The sequence below is a fragment of the Convolutriloba macropyga genome, chromosome 15 (genome assembly GCF_964194025.1).
Source record: "Convolutriloba macropyga chromosome 15, txConMacr16.3, whole genome shotgun sequence".
NCBI classification, from domain to species: domain Eukaryota; kingdom Metazoa; phylum Xenacoelomorpha; order Acoela; family Convolutidae; genus Convolutriloba; species Convolutriloba macropyga.
The window spans coordinates 11893234-11912454 of record NC_134482.1 but is presented as its reverse complement, the minus strand read 5'-3'; the positions used below and the strand labels follow the sequence as shown (position 1 = coordinate 11912454).

The 19221-nt window shown below is 36.7% G+C and overlaps 2 protein-coding genes across 3 annotated transcripts in view; both read left to right on the top strand.

The window, feature by feature from the left end:
- The first annotated feature begins 4688 nt into the window (after positions 1-4688).
- LOC142353906 (uncharacterized) overlaps positions 4689-19221 on the top strand; it is a 61286-nt gene continuing 46753 nt past the window's right edge. For both annotated transcript variants that reach the window (XM_075406138.1, XM_075406137.1), the window contains exon 1: positions 4689-4950. In XM_075406138.1, the coding sequence (XP_075262253.1) occupies positions 4774-4950 (177 nt within the window). In that variant the 5' untranslated portion in view covers positions 4689-4773. The remainder of the gene's footprint in view (positions 4951-19221) is intronic.
- Positions 11756-14527, top strand: LOC142354614 (uncharacterized). Its single transcript, XM_075406951.1, has 2 exons — positions 11756-13070; positions 13411-14527. Exons 1-2 carry the CDS (start codon positions 12353-12355, stop codon positions 14451-14453), a joined length of 1761 nt encoding a protein of 586 aa, XP_075263066.1. The 5' UTR covers positions 11756-12352; the 3' UTR covers positions 14454-14527.

The window sequence follows — 19221 nt, the reverse complement described above, 5'->3', positions numbered from 1 at the left end:
GTATGAAAAAGATTCATGAAAGGCGGAGATGAGAAAAGAGTGAATTATGTCGACCCCGTAAATTGGATCAATCCAAAAGGTGAAACACAGAAACGTAACATCATGGTAAATGCTGATTTTTTAATAGGGACTTTGTTCATTGAAACTAGGGAAGCAAAAGAAGGAACATGGTTATTTTTTAAAGACCCTCTGAAACAAGCGCAGACCTTTTTATATCAAGGAGGCACATTTGAAATATATTCAGTACAATATTTGTTCGACAAGTACAAAAAACCAATTATCTTAACGATAGTTTAATTTTCAGAGTCGAAAACAGCAAAAATAGTGCGCGCTGGAAACTACTGCGCGCTAGTGCGCACCAAGTTTATCGGATCGTTGAAGTAACCGCAAATAAAAGATACGTGGTGCTATTTAAGCAGCTGCAACCGCCCAATATAGTTTATAGAGCCACAATTAGTGTTAGGGAGTTAAATGAGATGCATCAGAGAATTGGGGAACAGCAAAAGAAGAGTTACAGCAGCGAAATGCTAGGCACTGCTGGGGTTCGGCTCGAAGAGGAGCTCCGGCATTTAAAACTTGAAAGTCAAAGTTTAAGTGACCAATTGCTCGAGACCAAACGACCAAACACCCAATTAAATTCAACAAAGATGCACAGCCGTTTGGTAGAAGTTATTTCAGTATGAGCTTTGATAAAAAAGAAAAGCAATGAAAAAAATTGTCGAAGATCTAGACGATGCAAAATCAATTGAACCAACCTCTTTGTTTTTGGCATCACGATCAATATTGGTGAAAAAGAAATATGGTAGCTACCGACTAGCTGTAGATTACAGAGGTTTGAACAAACAAGTCGAGAAAACCAGTTGGCCGCTACCAAGAATAAAAGACGTTATAGACTCTCTAGACGGAAATTGTTACTTTTCCAATTTCAAACGGCGCTGGATGAAGAGTCACAGAACATAACAGCTTTTGTAACTCCGATGGGACTATAAAAGTGGAAGTGACTACACATCGGTTTGGCGTCAGCGCCGGGAGCTTCCCAAAATTTAATGGAATTGGTCATGGCGGGACTCTCCTCTGAAGTGGTTTTAGTATACCTTGATGACATAATCAACGGTAGATCCTTTGAGGCTAGTAATGATGGCGTACAGATCATCAATTCACTCAGTTACCAAGTACAGCCCCTTTTACCTCATTTTTGGACAATCATGCTCGCTGCCGATTGATTGGAAATTGTTACTTTTCCAATTTCAAACGGCGCTGGATGAAGAGTCACAGAACATAACAGCTTTTGTAACTCCGATGGGACTATAAAAGTGGAAGTGACTAAACATCGGTTTGGCGTCAGCGCCGGGAGCTTCCCAAAATTTAATGGAATTGGTCATGGCGGGACTGTCCTCTGAAGTGGTTTTAGTATACCTTGATGACATAATCAACGGTAGATCCTTTGAGGCTAGTAATGATGGCGTACAGATCATCAATTCACTCAGTTACCAAGTACAGCCCCTTTTACCTCATTTTTGGACAATCATGCTCGCTGCCGATTGATTGGAAATTGTTACTTTTCCAATTTCAAACGGCGCTGGATGAAGAGTCACAGAACATAACAGCTTTTGTAACTCCGATGGGACTATAAAAGTGGAAGTGACTACACATCGGTTTGGCGTCAGCGCCGGGAGCTTCCCAAAATTTAATGGAATTGGTCACGGCGGGACTCTCCTCTGAAGTGGTTTTAGTATACCTTGATGACATAATCAACGGTAGATCCTTTGAGGCTAGTAATGATGGCGTACAGATCATCAATTCACTCAGTTACCAAGTACAGCCCCTTTTACCTCATTTTTGGACAATCATGCTCGCTGCCGATTGATTGCATGTATCAAACAATACAAACCAAAATCAACCCGACTTTGGGTGATTACGTTGGTTGCTTGAAAGACCAAATACAAACGGGCCATGAAAGCATGGATGTGGAGCAATACAGACAAAAAACCTACTATGACCGTAGCACATTTGGACCACAATATGAAGCCGCTGATTTACTAATGGTGTTCAACCTCACAATGAAAACTGGCCAGATAAAGAAGTTTAAATCCTTTCATAGTGGACCGCAGGTACTACGTGAAATAATCAACGGTCAAAACCTTGTTAATAAGGATTTGAAAACAAAAAATTAAAAAGTGCACAACATTCTACTCAAACGTTTTAACAGTAGAAGTGCTATCACTGATTAAAAAGAACCTAAGAAGGCAAAGAGTGAACCGAGAATACCACAAAATGACTTTACATAGGACAGCGATTTTGTGGAAATTGATGTAGTCACCCCAAAATTGAATGACCCAGGAAGAAGAGAAGTTAACATTGAAGGGAATAATAGTCAAATTAACCATAGTACTGAACCTCACAATGGGACAGTCAAGGAAGAATTGTTTGAAACACCAATTGGTGGGAGTACAAGAGAATCAATAAATACAAACACAAACAACAAAAGCGGAAGCACAAAGATACCTGCGCCCAAAATAGCCACACAGCAGAATCGGGACAGCCTGGTGGCAACATCCGAAAGGAGTGAAGGCGAAGAATTCTCAAATAGAAGCACGGCTTCTACTTCATAAAATGTTACCGAACGACAATATAAAACAAGAAGTGAGTCGGGAATAACAAGACCACGGAAACTCAAAGACTATTTTTTATACGATTCAAATAAAAAATTTGATAATGACGTTTTTTTTCAAAAAGTTGATGCGACAAAATGCAGAGGGCGTGGAACCCACATTGGAACGTGCAGTTGAACTGCAAAATTCTCCAATTGGTTAGCATAGTAGGTTTTTCACAATCTTTAGAGAATTTGGGGTATGATTTTGAGAACATTCTGCACACGCAAATATTTGTCATGATGGAACGGACAAAATGCGAAACGTCACATATAAAAGATGAGCAGGTAAACAAAGGAGGACTCATCAACGCTGAGATCAGCATGAGTAAACTAAAAATACTGCATGTACAGGGCTGCATATACGGTAACTGTGCTGACAAAAGTGGTGGTTGGTAAGACGACGCAACTTGCTCAAACGAAAAATAACAGAAAATTCCAATGTTTTACCCAATAAAAGAATCAGTCTGCCAAAAGCTATGACAGGCACACAACGCGCGGTTACCGGGTCTTCGTGACGTTGAGTTCAATGCTCCTACAGAAGTCCTTAATGAGATGAATGTTGGCCGAACCGACGCATAATTTGTTCAGAAGGTATGAAAAAGATTCATGAAAGGCGGAGATGAGAAAAGAGTGAATTATGTCGACCCCGTAAATTGGATCAATCCAAAAGGTGAAACACAGAAAAGTAACATCATGGTAAATGCTGATTTTTTAATAGTGCATAGCCGACAGTGCATAGATATTAAAAATTACGCATAGGGTCACAAATTTTACAAAAATATCCTAAAAGAATGCATATTCTTGTTTCATCAGAAAGAGTTCAAACCAAATTATCGTTCCTATGTTCCACCGAAAACCTCGCTAAAGTATAATCTCCAATATCCAAAAAACTCGAAAAGAGATAACTTCTTTCATTGCCCCTGCGTTTGGGTGGTCTGAATGTTTAACTGCCCAATGGTTTTTCTCGCGGTTATCCGTGGTCAATTGAAATGAAGATTGCAAGATCTAGGAGCAATTAAAGCAGAGCAGCAAGAGGTCATACAGAGAGCCAAAGAAGAAAATTTCAATTGTCTGAAGACCAGAATTAAATTTTTTCTAGAAAAAGTTATCAATCCCGGAAACAACCTCTGACTCTAGCTTCTGAAAAAGGTTAATCGAATAGGCTAAACGCTCTTCGGCTTTCAAAGTATCGTTTCGATATACGCAAACAAGAGTTTAGAGATGTTTAATGTCTTGAGATTTGGATGGAAGGTATCAAATGTAGCCTGCAAATATGCCTACGGTGGAGGTTTTTCAGTGACACATGCCCTGCGTTGAGCAAAAGGTGGATATACTCATTTGCGTCCCGATCATATCAGAGACACTGTTGCCAGTCTCCTGTGCGAAATATGCTGCGATGCTCTTATCGAGTCTTGTCTACAGCCTCTGGGAGGCGAAACCTCGAGTACTGCTACCACTGTTGATAATGATGATGATGAAAGGCTTGGCATCAAAGCTTAGGTCTATTGGAGAACTCCTTTGTCCGAAAATTTTTCGATGTTAAGATCTTAACCCGCTGGCAAAATCTTTCCAAAAAGCTTGCCAGGCGCTTCGATATATCATGAGTCTACAAACGAAAAGTGAATTACGAACAACGCGTGATTGACGTAGAGCATAGCACTTTTAACTCGCCTGCACTGGCAGTGCGGGACTTATAGCTACAAGAGTTCTCCAACAGATCGCCGCTAAAGTCGGCGAAAGGCGCCATACGCTGACGTCATTTCCTTTATTCGAACAAGGGTGAGTTTCGCTCTTCGAAGCTGTTTCCTCTGCCTAACGGGGTGTCGGTCGTTCCGAGAAAACGATGCAAATTGTTCATGAGTGAAACGGTTTCATGAGTGACGACTGCGCTCAAATTATGAATGTGACCCCGCTAGTTTTTTTTATAGTTTTTCCCTAAATTCTTTCTTTGCACTGGACAAATACTACAGCGTGAATGTTTTATGTCTCTTCATATTGCGCTCTTCATATTTGCATATGCGGATGTTGCAATTTACATACGTTTCAGAGTTTATGTTATCCGATATATAATTAGATTTAATAATAAATTTCTTGACTGTTGATTAAAATTCTATCAAATAATGACTGTGGGTGTTTCTAATGGATCAAATGGAGCCTTAACTGACGATTCTATATCAACAAATGGGCAGATGACAACACCTACTGCAGGCACTGGCTCAGTGGCAGAAGAGAATCAAGGGGCATCGCCACTAGGAGAAGATGGAGCTGGATTGACTGCGGATCAAAGCGCACAGAGGGTAAGTAGATTGCTTTTTGGCCTCTGTGATGTGTATGACCCTTGCTATAGTTATGGCCCTAATTTTTGAGAAGTCAATTGAGAAATCTCATTTGTTAAAATATGTCTAATTTTGGTCATGGTTTGATTAACTTTTATAATAATGGCTTTTGTAATTAACCGACGTTTGACACTATTTTAGCATCTTCAGTTTGTTGCACTCGAGCAAAAATTGTTGCAATTATTTTTTCCGGTGGCCTATATTTTTTCACCATGTTTTTTATCGGTAAGTTTTTTTTAGACTTCAATTTATGTTGTTGTTGTTGGGGATTCGCAGCGGGTTTGCTGCAGGGCTGATTTATGTCCAGTGGTCAGTTGTTAAAAATTATTTCTGCATACATGGCAGTCGCAAAAGGTTTGCCAAGTGCAGACGTTCTTATCACAAAATCGTTTATTGACAAACTCCCACATTAGGTTTATCAGTCTCTTCTTGAGTCCGTAAGGTCTACTGAATTCAACATATTTTTCTCTAATCGGTTTCCGAGTCTGCAGTTTCGCAAGGTGAATTCGCTTCTTGTTTTTTGTAGCCGAAAGACTTCCTTTGTGCGTCCATTGGCGCTGGTGAGGTCAGGTAGTTCGATGCAGTGCGAGCTTTCATGCATGACTTTCGCAAGTAGAAGTAGGTCGTTCACTTGGAGAAACATAGGCAAGGGGAGAATGTTGAGCAGCCGAAGTTGACTGATGTAAGTCACTCCTTTGTTTCCCGTGATCCATTCACTGCTTTCTTCTGAAAGCGTTCGAGGTTTTGTAGCTCGCTTCGTGCTGGGTTTATGCAGGTGAAGCCGTACAGCAAAACGGGTAGGATATGTTTGCCCTTAGTCTGAAGTAAAGCAGGAAGTTGAGTGCGCTAATTGGCGGCAGTAGGAGTATCAGAAAAGGAAAGGAAACTAAAGGGGATCGTCTCGTCACGTTCTGCACTGCATATCTACAGCAGGGCTGCGCATGAAAAACTGGATCTTTCCCGTTTGTCCTTCTTCCCTGTTTGGATCTCTATTCTGATTAATAGCCGCCCTCATCTTCTCAGCCGGCTATTATAGCGCTCCTATTTTTTACAATTCAAAGAATTTGAATTGTATTGGGGCGCTGTCTTTTTTTTAAGATCTGTTCACACATTTTCATGATTTTTGAAGTCAAATTGGAATAGTGATTTTGGTCACGCCGAAACAGGAAATGGAGCGAAAAAGCGAGTGGTTTTGCGGTGTGAATTTTTTTCGCTCTGATTTTAAAGTAGAGTGAGAAAACGGTGTTTGAACAAAAGTTCGGTTTCTCGGTAGCGGTTTTTTGTTCACATGCGGCAATTTCACTCTGATTTTTACTGTTTTTTCGATTTTTTGGATCAGATTTTTTCTAAATAAGTTTCCCAATCCATTCACAGCTCATTCTAGGCCGAGTTTTCTGTTTGAATTAAATTTTCCTTTCTCGCTAGTGGTTTTTTTGTTCACATGCGGCATTTTGACATTGATTTTCTGTTTTTTTCATAGTTTTTTATCTGATTTTTTTTTAAAATGGTTTTCTCAATTCACTCATAGTCCATTCTAGGTCTAGTTTTTCTGTTTAGTCAATGAAAATTCTTTGAATTGTATGTCAGGACTTGTCCTGCTATGGTTTTTTTTTACTTCGTCGAACTTTTTTTTCGCTTTACCATTTTGCCTCTTTTTTGACATTTTGCGTGAAATCTTTTTGACTTCTCTAGGCTAGATTCTCTCATTCTGCTTAAAGTGAATTTGAACATCAGTTGCTCAGCAAAGCAATTCAAAATGAACAGAGTCAGTATAAAAAAATTGAAGTCAGAAATAGAAACGGGATAAACCCATAAAGCCCAATTTTAGATGCCCGCTAATTGAACGTCGTTCCTATAAGTCTTAGTTACCATCTCTAATGCTTATTGGTATTGATAGTAGCCCCTGTAGCCTCTCTCTAAGAAACAGAAGTATGTTCAACTACGAAATGACATCAAAATAAATCGGACTTAAAAAATGTTTTTGTACAAAAATCTTTTTTTTTCCAATATCTTCTATTCTTTCAATCCCAATAATGCAAATTGGAATCAATGGCGGCTATTTTCCGGCAATCTGCCGGGTCTGTTTTCATTTGATAAAAAACAGTATCCAATTAAACAATGGTGATATATAAAATGCTTATGTAAAAGAATACTTTGGAAAATATTTTTATCTAGAAAAAATAGAAAAAAGACAACGAGATGAAATAATTCGTTTATATATTTGTTTTCTCTGGCCTCCCAAAAAAACTAATTACTGTTTAAGTTAGGATTTCAGTATCATAAACCATTCGATGCAACGGCAAACGTATGGAATTATTCTTTTCAAGAAAAAGATCAAAAGTTTAAAAGAAAATAACTTAATTTTGAATACTTATGCGGGCAACTTCGCTCAACTCAAAACCACCTCCTCACCCCCCACTTTTGAAATTTGATTTTATTGACATTTCACAAAGTGTACCGAATGTGGGATGTTTGAGACATTAGAAACACATAATTTGACAAGAAATTTGACAAGAAACTTTATATTCTGTTGATTGTTCCTGATTTTTCATCTTCAGCGCATGGAAGTTGAAGATGAATTAGAAAAAGGGTTCAAAGTCTTTTTGTTTGACTCGTACTCTTAGGAGTCCTGTTCTCATTCGAAAGTTGAAACGCGCTACTTCCCAAAATTGTAGGCTCTCGCAGCTCTAGAGAAAATCTCTGAAGTCTTTCTGAAGCTCTCTTGCATGTAATTTTTTGCTAAACCCAAAAAATCGTCCTGAACTCGGCTTTACCTTTGAGAAATTTTCTTGATTGGGTTTTATCTTCTCATTGTACTTAAGTTGAACCAAGCAACGAGTATTGGGATTTTGTTGTAATATCAGTTGCAGACTTTTTCTTGCCTTTGAATTAGACAAATATCTCGTATCTATTATGAATACAGAAATGGTATATTTTTGTGCGGCGAATGTGATCAATATTGCTCCTGGCTTTTTGTCAAAATTATTGAGCCATAATCTTTGTTTTGGAAATCCAATAAAAGCGATTATTGCAGAATCTTTAAATCAGGTTTTTTTTAAAAAATGAAATTTGATTGATTGTGTTTCTAAATGAGCAAAACTACTTCAAAATTTAAAAAAATATTTTATTATTTTTTATTTTGGGTTTACGCACCATTTACAAAGTGCTTTCAAAGTCAACGAATAAATAAAAAAGTATTCATTTTTTCCTACATTCCAAAATAGTTCTAATTCCCTCATGATCTTGAACTTCATCATAATCAATACAAAACATTGATCTGAAGTTAATCATAAGATCTGTTCATCATAAGAATTTATCTCTAATTTCACCCTCAAGGCTTGAAAAGGTCTCTGAGAGTACCGTTGACTTTCAAATTGTATATAGTTGCTCTAGAGATAATTTGATTAATTTGATATTTAGTATCTAAACCAATAGGTTTTGAATTCATGTACTGAAATTTTAAGATGAATTAGAAAAAGGGTCAAAGTCTTTCTGTTTGACAGTATTGACAGAAAGAGATTTCGTAAAGTGGTCCGTCCCAACTTACTTAAGATCTGCTCTGAAAGTGGTTAGGTGTATTAGTGTAAATTTAACTCTTTCAGTCAAAATGACTTGACCTCGCATGTATAAATTGTGTTTACACAGCTTCAAAATATCTCTTATTTAGGTATTTGCTGACAACTCTTGACTTATGTTGTAGCATAGTTAAATACATGCACACAGAGATAGCAGCTGCGCAGCCGATTTAACTTATTTTGCTCTTAGTTTGTGTATAAGCTAACTAACTTTGTGATTTGACTCCTCAGATAGTTCGCGTTGTATGAATGTTACAATTGAAGCTCCCTGACTTTTGCCAACAGTAATTGTGAAATTGAATAACTGGTCAATTGAAAAAGATCTAATGAAGTGACAGTTGGAAATGGAGCACTTGAAAAGCAATGGCCGCGAACCATAACTCGGAAACGCCTGATATAGCAATTACGAGATCTAAATGGGACAACAGTTTAAGATTGCCATACGTCGACTGTTCCTATGATCAGGAAAACGACAACGACTTCCCGTTTTCGGACCAAGAAGATGGAAGCGATTCCGAGTACAATTTGGGAAGCATCAACACTTCGTGCAGTAACTCCTCAACGTTTGACGGGAAAGACAAGACTTTGAAACACAGACGACAGGGTAGCTTTACAATTCGTCGCAACTCATCATTTTATTCCAGGTCTTTTGACCCGTACAGTCCAAAAAGGTCAATTAAATGGATTCACAAACATTTCTTAACATACCCGGTCAAGTTAAAAGAACGTCATTATAAAAAATTGCGCAAAATATGTGCTCATGGAATTGATCCAGCGTCGAGAGCTGAAATTTGGTATTTGCTCGCGAGTCGGTTATCAACAGCGCCCTTTGGATCTCTATTCTGATTAATAGCCGCCCTCATCTTCTCAGCCGGCTATTATAGCGCTCCTATTTTTTACAATTCAAAGAATTTGAATTGTATTGGGGCGCTGTCTTTTTTTTAAGATCTGTTCACACATTTTCATGATTTTTGAAGTCAAATTGGAATAGTGATTTTGGTCACGCCGAAACAGGAAATGGAGCGAAAAAGCGAGTGGTTTTGCGGTGTGAATTTTTTTCGCTCTGATTTTAAAGTAGAGTGAGAAAACGGTGTTTGAACAAAAGTTCGGTTTCTCGGTAGCGGTTTTTTGTTCACATGCGGCAATTTCACTCTGATTTTTACTGTTTTTTCGATTTTTTGGATCAGATTTTTTCTAAATAAGTTTCCCAATCCATTCACAGCTCATTCTAGGCCGAGTTTTCTGTTTGAATTAAATTTTCCTTTCTCGCTAGTGGTTTTTTTGTTCACATGCGGCATTTTGACATTGATTTTCTGTTTTTTTTCATAGTTTTTTATCTGATTTTTTTTTAAAATGGTTTTCTCAATTCACTCATAGTCCATTCTAGGTCTAGTTTTTCTGTTTAGTCAATGAAAATTCTTTGAATTGTATGTCAGGACTTGTCCTGCTATGGTTTTTTTTTTACTTCGTCGAACTTTTTTTTCGCTTTACCATTTTGCCTCTTTTTTGACATTTTGCGTGAAATCTTTTTGACTTCTCTAGGCTAGATTCTCTCATTCTGCTTAAAGTGAATTTGAACATCAGTTGCTCAGCAAAGCAACTCAAAATGAACAGAGTCAGTATAAAAAAATTGAAGTCAGAAATAGAAACGGGATAAACCCATAAAGCCCAATTTTAGATGCCCGCTAATTGAACGTCGTTCCTATAAGTCTTAGTTACCATCTCTAATGCTTATTGGTATTGATAGTAGCCCCTGTAGCCTCTCTCTAAGAAACAGAAGTATGTTCAACTACGAAATGACATCAAAATAAATCGGACTTAAAAAATGTTTTTGTACAAAAATCTTTTTTTTTCCAATATCTTCTATTCTTTCAATCCCAATAATGCAAATTGGAATCAATGGCGGCTATTTTCCGGCAATCTGCCGGGTCTGTTTTCATTTGATAAAAAACAGTATCCAATTAAACAATGGTGATATATAAAATGCTTATGTAAAAGAATACTTTGGAAAATATTTTTATCTAGAAAAAATAGAAAAAAGACAACGAGATGAAATAATTCGTTTATATATTTGTTTTCTCTGGCCTCCCAAAAAAACTAATTACTGTTTAAGTTAGGATTTCAGTATCATAAACCATTCGATGCAACGGCAAACGTATGGAATTATTCTTTTCAAGAAAAAGATCAAAAGTTTAAAAGAAAATAACTTAATTTTGAATACTTATGCGGGCAACTTCGCTCAACTCAAAACCACCTCCTCACCCCCCACTTTTGAAATTTGATTTTATTGACATTTCACAAAGTGTACCGAATGTGGGATGTTTGAGACATTAGAAACACATAATTTGACAAGAAATTTGACAAGAAACTTTATATTCTGTTGATTGTTCCTGATTTTTCATCTTCAGCGCATGGAAGTTGAAGATGAATTAGAAAAAGGGTTCAAAGTCTTTTTGTTTGACTCGTACTCTTAGGAGTCCTGTTCTCATTCGAAAGTTGAAACGCGCTACTTCCCAAAATTGTAGGCTCTCGCAGCTCTAGAGAAAATCTCTGAAGTCTTTCTGAAGCTCTCTTGCATGTAATTTTTTGCTAAACCCAAAAAATCGTCCTGAACTCGGCTTTACCTTTGAGAAATTTTCTTGATTGGGTTTTATCTTCTCATTGTACTTAAGTTGAACCAAGCAACGAGTATTGGGATTTTGTTGTAATATCAGTTGCAGACTTTTTCTTGCCTTTGAATTAGACAAATATCTCGTATCTATTATGAATACAGAAATGGTATATTTTTGTGCGGCGAATGTGATCAATATTGCTCCTGGCTTTTTGTCAAAATTATTGAGCCATAATCTTTGTTTTGGAAATCCAATAAAAGCGATTATTGCAGAATCTTTAAATCAGGTTTTTTTTAAAAAATGAAATTTGATTGATTGTGTTTCTAAATGAGCAAAACTACTTCAAAATTTAAAAAAATATTTTATTATTTTTTATTTTGGGTTTACGCACCATTTACAAAGTGCTTTCAAAGTCAACGAATAAATAAAAAAGTATTCATTTTTTCCTACATTCCAAAATAGTTCTAATTCCCTCATGATCTTGAACTTCATCATAATCAATACAAAACATTGATCTGAAGTTAATCATAAGATCTGTTCATCATAAGAATTTATCTCTAATTTCACCCTCAAGGCTTGAAAAGGTCTCTGAGAGTACCGTTGACTTTCAAATTGTATATAGTTGCTCTAGAGATAATTTGATTAATTTGATATTTAGTATCTAAACCAATAGGTTTTGAATTCATGTACTGAAATTTTAAGATGAATTAGAAAAAGGGTCAAAGTCTTTCTGTTTGACAGTATTGACAGAAAGAGATTTCGTAAAGTGGTCCGTCCCAACTTACTTAAGATCTGCTCTGAAAGTGGTTAGGTGTATTAGTGTAAATTTAACTCTTTCAGTCAAAATGACTTGACCTCGCATGTATAAATTGTGTTTACACAGCTTCAAAATATCTCTTATTTAGGTATTTGCTGACAACTCTTGACTTATGTTGTAGCATAGTTAAATACATGCACACAGAGATAGCAGCTGCGCAGCCGATTTAACTTATTTTGCTCTTAGTTTGTGTATAAGCTAACTAACTTTGTGATTTGACTCCTCAGATAGTTCGCGTTGTATGAATGTTACAATTGAAGCTCCCTGACTTTTGCCAACAGTAATTGTGAAATTGAATAACTGGTCAATTGAAAAAGATCTAATGAAGTGACAGTTGGAAATGGAGCACTTGAAAAGCAATGGCCGCGAACCATAACTCGGAAACGCCTGATATAGCAATTACGAGATCTAAATGGGACAACAGTTTAAGATTGCCATACGTCGACTGTTCCTATGATCAGGAAAACGACAACGACTTCCCGTTTTCGGACCAAGAAGATGGAAGCGATTCCGAGTACAATTTGGGAAGCATCAACACTTCGTGCAGTAACTCCTCAACGTTTGACGGGAAAGACAAGACTTTGAAACACAGACGACAGGGTAGCTTTACAATTCGTCGCAACTCATCATTTTATTCCAGGTCTTTTGACCCGTACAGTCCAAAAAGGTCAATTAAATGGATTCACAAACATTTCTTAACATACCCGGTCAAGTTAAAAGAACGTCATTATAAAAAATTGCGCAAAATATGTGCTCATGGAATTGATCCAGCGTCGAGAGCTGAAATTTGGTATTTGCTCGCGAGTCGGTTATCAACAGCGCCCTTAATTTCATCAAAGGGGGAATCTTTATTACCGAGTGATCCTTCAACGTTGGATTCACTCTTGACAACGACATGCCAGAGTTACGCTTCGGTCAACCCAAACCCGAAATGGTCAGACCTCATTTTGAAAGATCTTCGCAGGTGTATTGCAGACGATGAGAATTTCAACAATGCTAATGGTGTTGGGTATAAGGCCCTGAACAAAGTTCTGTTCGCATTTTCAGTCCACAATGCAGACGTTGGATATTGCCAAGGTTGGTTCAATTCGATTCCACGTTCCTGGTAATTAATTTTAAGCTAGCATCGATAGTACCTGGTGAGGGAGACGTGAAAAGCTTTGTCTTAAAAATAACCTCAGAATTTTCATGATCCCGGGGTAATCTATCATCCCCCTCTCGCCCTCTCTCTTATTTTTCCTCGCATATCATCAAAAGGTTACTAGTTTCATCGCGAGCAATAAAACGATATATGTGTAAGAGTTAAAGTTTCAGTTTATTTTAAGAGTGAAGTGAAGTTAGACGACGATCAGGAAGTTTAATTTTTCTTCGGGAAATAATTTTAATCTTGAGTAATTTTATTGGGCCAATGCTTCAGGCTTGGGACCTTTAGTTGCTTTCATCCTCAATGTGTTCAACGAAGACAAGACTATCTTGGACGAATGGGAGTGGGAGCGGGCATTCTGGCTTGTCCACTTTCTAAACAGCGACAACCGATACATGCGGGATTACAACACACCTGGACTTGAAGGCGTAATCGTAGACTTGTGGCTTTTCGGAGAAATGGTCAGAAAATATCTACCCAAACAAAATAACATACTGGCCACGTTCGGGTTCGAACCGACGCTGTATGCTCAAGCATGGTTTTTCTGTCTCTTTGTAAGAACGTTACCTATTGAGCTTTGTGTGCGTATCTGGGACATGTACATATGCGAGGGTAAATTTGTGATGTATAAAACGGCTCTACTTATTCTATATATCGTGTGCCACAAAAATAAACAACTGATCAAAAACGAAGACGAGGAGCAATTTCTTCACGCACTGCAGCACCCGGACCCGAAATGGTTCAAAACTGAAAAATTTGTGGAAAGGGTTGTCAAATTTAGAATCGATACGAAGCATAAAAGGCGATTTCTCGAGCAAGCTGAAGCTTTCAGATACGAACAGTTTGGTGCTAAGCATACGATTACCTCAAACGCGCCAGAATTGCGATACGAGATTCGAGAAACAGATTTTGATCCAATTTCCGAAATTGATAATTCCGAGTCGCGATTCCATTCGGACGATGCTATAAGCACCGCTAACTCGCTTTGTTACGATAATGAGATTACAATTTTTAGCACGAATGCTGTAAACTCGAACACATTAACAGATTTGGAAAGTCAATCGGAGGCTAAAAAAGATTCAACTTTGGTTCCCTTGCCTGATGTGATTCATGTTAAAGTTGACTCAAACACGAGTAATGATAACATGAGTGAAGAAGCGGGTTTTGTTTCTGGTCCAAAAAATTTTGTATTTGGAATCAATCGAAAAAGTTCTGCTAAAGGATCTGAAGAAAATATTTCGCCCAACAATAGCCCTCTAGCTCTATCAGCCTGTTCGTCATCTACGAGTGAGCATAAGGAAATGACGACATTCTGATCGGATTTAGTCTTAGTTCTCATCAATTGCTCCAAATGTTAAAACGCTCCACAATACCCCCCCCCCCCCCCACCATGCACACATATATAAAATACAGCAGAAAATCACTATCTCTGTTTTACGCCTTTATATGATAAAAATGACTTGTAATAGTTAATCCCACCTTTTATTAGGTTATACAAATTTTTAGTAACAATTTTTTAAAAGTAATTTTTCAAGTTCAAAAACATGAATCAGATTTTTCACAGATGATTATGAAAAGAAAAAATTTTTCTGACGAGGAAAAGAATCAGTTCGAACGGCTGTTCTACTTATTATGCAAAATAGAAAAGATTCAATAACTTATATGCATCTAAAATAGCATCTAAAAAAATTGGAGCAATTTTCTCGACGTTTGTCGAATTTGTTTATCTATTTGAAAGTTATTCATCCATGGTGCATACAATGATCGTGTTAGATAGTTGATTGTTGCTATAAAGATTGCCTAGTTCTCAATGTCCAATTGCCTCAATCATTTTGCACAACAAGAATTCACATATTTATGTACAGAGTTGGCGATGTGTATTTATACTCAATCGGGCAATACTTCCGAGTGGCTTTAAGACTTAGTTACTTTCACCTCGATGGTGAGCAAATTTTTGCAAATAAAAGGCTAGGATTGATTTCGGCGGACTGTTGGTGACACCAAAATGACAAACGATAAAAAAACTTTGAACTTTTCTTTCTTGCACTGCTGCTCAAGTGTGAGTTAAAAATAGCTTCTGATCGAATTTCTGTCATTATATGAAAAGGCAGATTGATAATTTGTGTTTGCGTAACGTTGCAACCCTTCTTATGCTAAACAATTCAACAAAGCTTAGAGCTTAAATTTTTTCAAACTAGATGAATATTCAATTAAATGTAGTCTTCCACCTAAGACAAGAATTGGCTGAGTTTGGAATACGACATTGTTTCATAAATAAAGTAATGAGTTCTGACATTCCCATAGTTTTTTTCAACAGTAAAATTTTCAGCTGAAATACGAAGAAAGCTAAAGAAAATGAAAATGCGTTGGCTGGAAATCAGTATTTTGTGCTCGGTGAAAAATTGACGTCGATTGAAGATTAAGGTTTGTTCCAAAAGATCAACGGCAAGAAAAATTAGTTAAGTTAATTTTAAAATTTTGAAATAGCGTCAAATGCTTTTCATCCTCCTAATACTTAACTAGCACCTTAACAGTTCTTGAAAATGAATTGGGAAGTGTGTCATTTAGAAGGAACATGAATTTTATGAATAAAGAATATACAGCCAATAATTATCTGTCGGATCAAAGGACTAATTGTGATGCTAGAGAATGTATTTGTTCCGACCTACTTCAGTGGGAGAGGAACTATATCCTCTACTGTTTTTTTGTGTTGTCAATTCTGGCCGATCGATATATTCATCGTAGAGAATTAGGAGTGGTATCGTTAGAAATCCCGTATACATTTTTTGATTTCGTTTTTTATGCACTGAGTTTTTGAGGTTTTAAATTGTGAATATGTGACTAATTTCCATTGTTATTGTTCACATTTTCCGTTTTTACCCAATTTTTCTGTCACTTTTGCTAAACTTATGGTGAAATTGTTAACGAAAGTGTTATTGGCACTACCTCGAAATATCAAGGAGTGCTGTTGAACTGTTTGATCCAGATTTTTGTATGAAATTTGGGCTAAGTTTTTCAAAATTCAGCCAGTTTTCAAATCAAATTTGTTACCAAAAGAGCTTTAGTGCACTTCGTTCAAATTTGCCGGAAGTACTCACCTAAAATCTGCTGATACAATCTTCGTAAACTCCAACGAGAGCTAGCTTCAGTTACACATTCCTTTGGGAATGATATCGAATTTAAATTTTACCGGAATTTGGCTCATTTAAGCCGTTAATTTTCCAAAATGCATCGTTTTTTGATTGTTATTTTGCCAAATTATTTAAATCCGTAACATCTGAACACTTTTCAGTTCTTAATGGACGAGTAACAATGAATTATCGCATTTTGTCTTTGTTAATTAACCTACTTCTTGGGCAAAGCCTCTGCATTTCTTGGCCAAGACTTGGATCAAAACATGCCAAGTCTTGGCCACGACTGGGCGACTTTAAATCAAAGTCTTGGCAGAGACTTGGCAAGTCCTTGTCTTCGTGGTCAGAATAATCCGAAGAATGTCAGAAGTAGACGAAAAAGTCCAAATTAGCAAGGAAAATTTTAAAAAGTAGCGCAAAAAAACGTTAAAATTAGCCAAAAAATGTAAATAGCCAAAAACGACAAAACACTAAAAACGTAAAAATAGCCGGAAAAACAGCAGAAATAACCGGAAAAACGAAAAAAAGGGGCCAATATAAACGTCGAGAATAGCCAGAAATGTTAAAACAGCCGAAAAAACGTCAAAAATAGCCAAAAAGCGTCAAAAATAGCCGAAAAAGCGTCAATAATAGCCGAAAAAACTTCAAAAGTAGCCAAAAGAACGTCAAAAAATACCATAAACCGTCAAAAATAGCCGAAAGTCATAATTAGCCAAAAATGTCAACAAATTATGGAAATCGTCAAGAAGTCAACAGAAACTCCAGAAAATGCTATAACCAAAGCCGTTCACTTTGTTTAGATTTTTTTCCCTAAACTTAGGTTGAAAACGATCTGATAACACTGAATTGGCGGCAAGCGATCAAACGCACCGACATAGACTCCTGAAATATAAAATAATGACAACGTATTCAATATATAAAGGCATTAGACCTGATTTTTTTGGTTTTGACCCCAAGAAAGATACTGCTAGTTTTTAATAAGAGCAAATTGGCTATAATTTCAAGTTTTTAAGACCAAATTGATGTTATGGTAAGGTTTTTGGGGTCAAAGAAAAAAATCAAAGAAAACGGTTGCAGAAGAAACATTTCAGCAGCGTATTTGAAAATCAAGGCATCTTAGTTGAAAATGAGAACACGAAGGCTCAGACAATGTTATCATATGAATAAATCCTTTTCTAGTGTGGTGAAGTTGAAACCTGTCTAGGCCATTCGGGTCAAAGTCTCTTACCTTTCTAAGTATTGGGCTTTTGATATCTATCTTCAAACTTTTCAGCTTAAAAAGATCCGTTAAAAAATTAGTCCTCAGATGAAGTAAAATTTGCTCAAGGTTATAAGCCCTGAATCCGAACTATGCGCAGATGAAGTGCCCTAATGAAGGATTCAGATTTTTTACAGAGTTCCTCAACGTTGGTTGAGGTCTTGTCGTTAGCTCCACTTATGATAAATATTCCACATGACAAAGCCTTCGACAAATAACAAATTTTACTTTTCGGTAACGGCAAGCTCTGTCGTTTTGAACAAGCAGATTCTGAGTATCTCGCTGATTAAAATCTTTAACAAATACGATTTTTGTCAGAGCAAAAAGGAAAAACTTGAAGTTTGAAAGCAATAGTCTGAGAAAAAAATTTAACACTTCAGTGAGGGGCGCAGGAAAGTCAACTTAAACGCTATGTGACTTACCTTGCTTTTTCGATATAGCATTAAAAACTTTTACTTGCAAAGTAGCTTCAAGCAACAAGGAGACAATTGTTTAAATTTAGGAGCTCAACTTATTTGATATTATTTGAGCTTATTTGAGCTCAATTATTTGATATGACGCAGATAATTAATTGAATTTCAATCGGTAACGAGCGAGTTTGCATTATGCAACGCTCTTAAATTATTACATTAATACACTGCAAATATCTGCAAGAAACACTTTAGTGTGACTGAATGACGGAAAAAACTCAGCTTAAATGCGACGACCCATAACTTGTGTTATGAATATACAGGTTGGAAAGTGTTACTTGTATAATAGATACAAGCTCCAAAGAGACTCTTTTTAGTTTTTTGACACACGTTTTGTTCAAGAATTGTACCTGAGAAGACCATTGGGACAAACCCAGAAGGGGAAGGCGATAAAAACGCCACTAGGGATTTCATAAGATTTTCGGGGAAAACTACTCGAAGTAAACATTAACAGCTCTTCTAATAATCAGACATTATACTAAGGATCGTCAAAAGCAGAACAAAATTCTATAGCAAAATATTTCAGACATTAGAACACAAAACACTTCGGACCAAGAGTGCATTGGTTAGATCTTGACGCTTAGTTTTTCTGATTAGACAAAAATACCCGTCACAGGGCCATTTTCGTGCGCAACATTCTTGCACAAAATCTCAGAAGCGGCTTTGGGATTTTTTTAAAATAGAGGGTTTGTCCCAAATGTTTAACATTACTCCTTTCGTAACGATTAAGCTGCTGCACTCGCCAGAAGAAGGTGCATTAAAATAGGCGGGCGAGTCGGAATGAACGTTAAGAAATAGACTATTCGAAAATGTTGATTCGGGATAAAGATTTTCAGTTGCCGGCATGAACGCTGAGAACGCCGTTTGATTTCTTAAAATGTTCTTGAACGAGCTGTGGTGTGACCAGTCGGCCGAAAACACTGCTCAGATTTTTTGTGAAGGTCAAGCAAACGCTGTCTTTAATTAAGGCGTTGACAAATAATTTTTGTAATCGTAGTGTGATCTTGTGAAGACTTCACCTAACTATGTAAATATTGATTTAATCGAAACGAGACCTGGCTCATTAAAAGCGTCAATGGCTCATCAATACTTCAAACCGTATATATATATATATATATATATACATATATATATATATATATATATATTATATATAATATATATATATGTTATATATATATATATATATATATATACGGTTTGAAGTATTGATGAGCCATTGACG

Coding starts and splice junctions, on each gene's coding strand:
- LOC142354614 (XM_075406951.1), top strand. CDS start 12,353: ATGGCCGCGAACCATAACTCGGAAACGCCTGATATAGCAATTACGAGA. Junction 13,071..13,410: donor AGACGTTGGATATTGCCAAG/GTTGGTTCAATT, acceptor CCAATGCTTCAG/GCTTGGGACCTTTAGTTGCT.